A 6,860-nucleotide genomic window follows, 5' to 3' on the forward strand; every position below is an offset into this window, starting at 1 on the left:
AATTTTCTCAGGTTATAAGTAATCATTTAAGAGTTAGTTGACACTATTTTTGGGGAGACTTTACGAGCAAATATCACAGTACCAGTGTTTCCAAAATATGACTAAGCATAAGGGATTGTTTAAAATGTAGACAAATGATCTGAACTTTGTGAAAAAATGGATGATCATCCGATAGCTCATTCTGAACCTTAAATTCTTGAAAGAGAATAATTTGAAGTAAAATCATGGTCCATGATAATCAATTGGAAAAAAGCAACAAACTTTTGAGGATCAGAAGTGTTCATGGAAGAAATATTAGTGTGGTTAGGGAAGTGTACAGGAGAGAGAATGTTCCATGTCAAAGTCCTCTCTGTCTCAGTGACTGTCAAAACAGCACAGGTAAGTACAGCTGCTTACCTGGGTGATAGCTGTTTGAATTCTATTTTTCACACATATAATAATATTATATTAATTTCAAAATTAATAACCTGTATTTAACAGGTTGGATCCCCCAAACAGGATATAATACCCTAAATGGGATATAAATTTACTGTGCAAAAGTTTGGAATTTTTCATTTAGTAATTTTTTGTAATAAATCCCCATAAATATACATCAAATACATGTACAACAACCTTTGGTAAGCAAGCTTTTTACTGTAAACCAACAGTTTATGAAACTGATCCCCAAGGCCATAAAAATTAATTTGTTTCCCCAAATGGAGTCTTGGTAAAATGGGTAGGCAAACCCGGGCCGGGGCAAAATAAAATCCGGGGCAGATCGATATTTTTCAATTTTCTTTGTTAATAATTAATCAATCTACTTGAAATTTTCAGGTTATGTCCACAATCAGTATAATTGACTTATTTAAGACAAAACTGAACATTTCACGTTTAATTCCGGTAAAACATATGAAATACTAATAAGAAATAGTCATTTATTGAACGGAAAATAATTATTCGATTAATGACAGTTTTTAAGAAAAACCGGGTCACTAAAACCGGATCCAATCACCTGGGACAAACTTGATAATTCCATAATAGTTGCGTGTCTATGTTATCCCACATAGATTTTATTTATGTTTTATTAATGTTACTTTTCATTATAATAATTCACATAATTTGAGAATAAAGATCACAGATACTGTGCCTAGCTAGCTTTAATATTATTTAGTGGTTTAAACCTGGTGTAACAACATATAGCTGTCATGGTATTTTTTCTATATACATAATTACATTTGAAAATAATTTGAACCTGACACTGACTTTCTCATAATTTATAATTTGAACTTATTAATTTAAAACTAGTGCTTTTAATATTTTCTTTAAATATTTTTTAAAAGTTAAAATTAATGTGTAACACCAAAACATTACTTACCTTTTCAATTTAAAAAATTAGGCTCTAATGAGGATACCTCCTTGTGGTTAGAGCTGGGCAATGTCACAATATTTGTGATAGCTAACATCCTCATAATTTCGGAATATTTAAGTTTGTCCCGGGTGATCAGATCCGGTTTAAATGACCCGGTTTTTCTTAAAAACTGTCATTAATCGAAGAATACCAGTGAATTATTTTCCGTTCAATAAATGACTATTTCTTTTTAGTATTTCATATGTTTTACCGGAATTAAACGTGAAATGTTCAGTTTTGTCTTAAATAAGTCCACAAAACCGTAAAATGTCCACCCGGGTTTGCCTACCCGTTTTACCAACTTGAAAATCAACAATCGTTGATAAATTTCTAAATACACATTGTTTTGCATAAATATTTACAACGAATACAGTTATACTGATTGTGGACATATCCTGAAAATTTCAAGTACCGTAGATTGGTTGATTATTAACAAAGAAAATTGAAAAATATCGATCTGCCCCGGCTTTTATTTTGCCCTGGCCTGGGTTTGCCTACCCATTTTACCAAGACTCCCCCAAATGCAACCAACTCAATTAAATCTGGCCGACTGAATTTTATTTACCACAATAGAATTTTTTTTTAATGAAATCTAATTTTCCTGAAGTTTGAGAGAAATTAATTAATACTTAGCTGTCATGTACATTAGAATTGAAATTATCTTTGAATTTAAGTTGACATGTACAACAACAATGAAATGATAATGAATTTATGGCCATGCACATCTTTGAAACAAACATGTTTAGATTTAAAATAAACAATGTTAAATTAAGAACTTAATATTAAATAAATAAATTGTTAAATATGTTTTAAATTTCATTGGTACATGCTTTGCAGTACTTGGTCATGTTGATAAGTTTTATATTAATAAATGAAATGATTTATTTTTTTATATTTTAATTTATAATGCCCTTGTAGAAAAAAATATTTACCTACTTACCTACCCATTGGCAACTTCATTTTTTATGATGGTCCAAGACATTTTGGATCTACCAAGGGATCAATCTCCAATACATTAGTGTTAAAGAAAGGCTTGTTTACTAAAAACTGTTTCATTTTATGTATTTGATTGCAGATCAACACAATATTTGCCAAATTAATTTCAAAATTTTATTTCACTGATTTATTTTTTATCCCAAATGGGCTTTATTGGTCCCAACTTGTGAAGTTGTATAAAAAAGAAAAAAAAATCAAATAATATATATTTTAATGTGATGAATGAAAACTTTACAATCTTTGTTATTCCTTTCATAGAAGTTCTTGTAACCTTAATTTATAAAGTATGTGTGCCCCACCTTATTTGGTTCTTCAGGTTGACATAAAATTATATAAACAGTTTGATGATCTGAGTTTGATATTATGTGTCACTGAGCATTTTGAATTTTACTGGCAATTAATGGTAGAATTAATTTGGATAAAAAAAATATTGACAGGTGATGGAGGGCTGGGTTTGTTGCCAGCTGATGTCAACCACTACCTCATACCAGACTGCCAAGTAGCACGAGAATTCCTAGAAGTCTTGGAGAATCCTGTGGTTACAGGAATAATCTTCCTTCAAACTGTGGTTCACTCAGTAAGATTGTACATACATGTATACATGATCAAATTTATACATGCTTACATAATATAGCCCTTTTGCAAGGAAAGCATTTATAATTTATGTCTACATGGTTCATGCAGTTCATTTACCTTTTAATTGATCTGAAGTATTTATTTATTCTAAAAATTGTAGACTTTTTTGTACATTATATATAATGTAACAAAAAACAGTTGAATATTTGTGCAGTGGTTTATATGCAGTGTTTTATTGACAGGTTCAGCATGAAGGAAGTAAGCGCCTATACAACAGATTGAGGAATTTGGTCAAAGATAAACGCAAAGCTTCCATAATATTCCACAATGAATTTCAGAAGTATGCATATTGTGAAAGGGAAGAAGGGGAAACACTTTGTGACTGGCAAACTAGGTTTGATATTCACTTACAGCAAATGTTATATTTGTATTAATATCTTTAGTTTCCTCTCACCTCCATTAACAAATGTAAATACAGTGTTGATGTTGTAACCCCAGTTACCATCGCATTTGTTTAGCTTTGAGTATGCACACTAAGTAAATTTTAAATTCTATTTACAGAAGTACATATGCGGCAGCGGAGTGGTATTTTCATCACCTGGCAACACAAAAACCAATTATCATGGTCACTCTAAATAAACAGGTAAATGTATACATGTATTTAGTGTCTTTCTGTCTTATTTGTTCTCAATTTTATAATGAGAAATGTTGTATAAAAGAACAGTTCTTTGGTTTTAAAAAAAGTGCTTGAAAACAAAGGGAGTAATTTTAATGAGGGTTTACACTGACTGTGTCTCTTTAATGAGATACATTTATGTGTCTGGTTATGTGTATCTTCTGTATATCTATATATAGCAAATTTCAAGAAATGACCAAATAACTTTATTTGTTATACAATGCGCATACATAGGTACTTTTTTTTTATGTCATTGATAGTTTTAACTATAAATTAACATATTACATCATTTACATGTGTTTGTTATATTTTAGGTTTGCTACATTTTCTACACATTTGAATACTTTGAAATCCTACAATAATTTTATTTTTTTTAATCAAGGCCATTGAAAAATATGGAAACAAAACATTGAATGTGTTTGTTTTATCGCTCGAAGAATATCTGAGGAAATTCTGGCAATCCCACATCCCAGAAGTCATGGATTTGTACGAGTCATTGACTGCCTCATTAGAGACCAAGGTCAAAGGTTATTAGACATGCTAGTCTATATATTTTAATGGAAATTTATTGCACCTGAAGCCCTACTCATGTGCCATAAAGTTGATGTCGTAACACATAGGGATATGTTAAAAAGTTTCATTATTTTAGTTCTGTTGAATGCAAGACTTTTATTTATGAGAAAAAATGTAAGGAGAAGTAGGCCAATTTTATTTTTAGTATGAAAATAAATGCTATCAATCATTCAAGTGAGATAAAAAGGAATGAAGAAAAAAAAATAGTTTGTAATTCTGATTTTCTCATCTTTTTTGAATTCACAGAAAAGGACTACAAAGGATATTTGCCTTTGGATATCTTAGAATCTGGGGTCAAGTCTGGAAGGTTTGTGCAAGGTCACATTAATGTCAACAGGAACAATGCTGGACAGGAGGCTTTTGTCAGACAGAAGAGGTGCTTATATTCATGATTGAAGTCTTGCAGCTTGTATACATATCAATTCAAGTACTGCAGATTAAGAGTTAAAAACAAGGAACTGATATCCATGTTAATTCAACAGAAGTGATTTAATATTGTCAATGCATCTATAGAAACAAATTGCCTCAACATAATTACAAAATATACCAGTACAGTTAATTATTTAAGAAAGCAGATGTTTTAGCATTACACAGTATATCCTATAGAAGAATATAAAATTTGGAGCATGGTCTTTTTTAAATTTTCTAACTTACCGGTAAGTCTTTTATACTCTAGCTGTCTGTCCAAGCCAGATATATGTACTGCTAGGTGTAATGTTGATAAAAATGAAATAAATATATCAAGAAATATTTGTTCAGGTCTACCAGCTCTGTTGAAGATGACAGGGACATTCTGATACATGGGATGCCGGCCAGAAACCGCGCTGTCCATGGGGACCTGGTGGTGGTGGAGGTCCTACCAAGGTCAGAGTGGAGGGGAAGGTCAAGTGTCATCAAGGAAAGTCAGGATGGTCAGGGTCGGTTTTTAATTATTAGTGCTTATTTCAAGATATGTAGACCTCCATGAATGCAAAAATTATCATATACTGTACATTACATTTCAACTTAAGTTCCTGTTTTATTGATTTTTGATGAATAGAAAATATAGAATCCATTTTGTGATTATGTTAAGAGCAAGGGCATTGTCACTTATAGAGCTGTTTGTATCTAGGTCAGGGGGAGGGAGATGAGGAGGATGGTGCCACAGATGAAAACGTCATGCCCACAGGCCGTGTGGTGGGGATATTACAGAGGAATTGGAGGGAATACGTTGCCTCGTTTGCTTCCAATGAGGTACATTCATTTGGTTTATATACAACACGTTAAACGGGTATACATTATAGCCACTGTACATATCAGTTTGTGTCAGGATATGGGACACTTTGGTACCAGTTTGATAGCATTTTATATGCATTTTAAAACTGTTGGAAGAATATTTGTTCTGATAGTCAGCAAATTGGGAATGATAAAAATTGGACTATAAGAAAACATGCCAACATTGTAAAAATAACTAGAACAATGATTTAACCTTTAACGCTATTTGTACATGAAATGATTTTGCAAAATTGAGAGTATTAGCCAAAATTGTCACACTTTAATTTTCTGCTATATACTGCTATATGCTTTTTAAGTGTCCTTGTGTTTATTTTAGCAAGTAAGTGAAAAAGGAGGAAAAGTCTTAGTCATTCCTTGGGATTATCGCATTCCAAAGATTCGCATCAGTACCAGGCAAGTGGAGAAACTGAAAGATCAAAGAATTGTAGTTCGAATTGATTCATGGGAAATTGACTCCCAGTATCCAAATGGACATTTTGTGAAAACTCTGGGACCCATTGAGGATTTGGAGGCAGAAATATCAGCAATTCTTCTTGAAAATACAATACATGTCTCAGCATTTTCTGAAGCACAGGTACTGTCCATGTAAAGGTACACATACATTGTACGTTTATACAACAATTTTTTTTACATGAATTTTTTTTAAACATTTTCATACTGCTAATTGAGTGAGTGTTAATTTTTAGATTTTACTAAAAATATATGATCCTGCATACCCCAAAAGATATTTTTTCCAGCCCACTATTAAGGAAAACCAACACTAGTGAAATACTGATGTATATAGGTTTTAATTCTTTTGATTGATAGATGAAAGAGCTTCCTGTGGACACACCTGACAATCCATGGTGCATAGAGGAGGCGGAGCTCAACAAGCGTAGAGATTTACGATCCTCTCATCTTATCTTCTCCATTGATCCTAAAGGTTGTGAAGATGTGGATGATACCTTGTCTGTTAGGTTAGCAAATTTTAAATTATGTGTCATATATGTGTTTTTGAACTGGTATAATGGGAAAATGGAGAAAAAAATATGACATATATCATACTTTGTGAACTCTCACTCAATTTTATCCATGAAAAATCATGATAACAAATGTTGATTAATAATAATAATGATGATGATGTTGACAGGGAGCTGGCTAATGGAAACCTTGAGTTGGGGGTTCACATTGCTGACGTCACACACTTTGTGAAGCCTGACTCGCTGACAGACATGGAGGCCAAGAGTCGGTCGACCACAGTGTACCTGGCTGACCGCCGCTATGACATGTTACCAGGGATACTAAGTGCCAACCTGTGTTCACTGATCAGTGGTGTAGATAGGTAGTGTGAAATTTGAAATTTTTGTACATACTGTGTTTGAGGAGAGTTTACATGTA

The 6,860-nt window shown here is 32.4% G+C and overlaps 1 protein-coding gene across 2 annotated transcripts; it reads left to right on the forward strand.

The window, feature by feature from the left end:
• On the forward strand, positions 1-6,808 carry LOC128181170 (DIS3-like exonuclease 1). Of its 2 annotated transcripts, XM_052849467.1 has the most exons (11): positions 1-378; positions 2,821-2,960; positions 3,202-3,353; positions 3,521-3,602; positions 4,018-4,162; positions 4,455-4,584; positions 4,968-5,119; positions 5,320-5,441; positions 5,800-6,057; positions 6,291-6,439; positions 6,613-6,808. In XM_052849467.1, the coding sequence occupies exons 1-11, from the start codon at positions 225-227 to the stop codon at positions 6,806-6,808; spliced, it is 1,680 nt and encodes a 559-aa protein (XP_052705427.1). In that variant the 5' UTR covers positions 1-224. The 2 variants fall into 2 exon arrangements, with proteins under 2 accessions (XP_052705427.1, XP_052705428.1); XM_052849468.1 differs by lacking the exon at positions 6,613-6,808 and having other exon boundaries at positions 5,800-6,074; positions 6,291-6,423.
• The last annotated feature ends 52 nt before the right edge of the window (positions 6,809-6,860 follow it).

The sequence above is a fragment of the Crassostrea angulata genome, chromosome 4 (assembly GCF_025612915.1).
Source record: "Crassostrea angulata isolate pt1a10 chromosome 4, ASM2561291v2, whole genome shotgun sequence".
Lineage (NCBI taxonomy): Eukaryota > Metazoa > Mollusca > Bivalvia > Ostreida > Ostreidae > Magallana > Magallana angulata.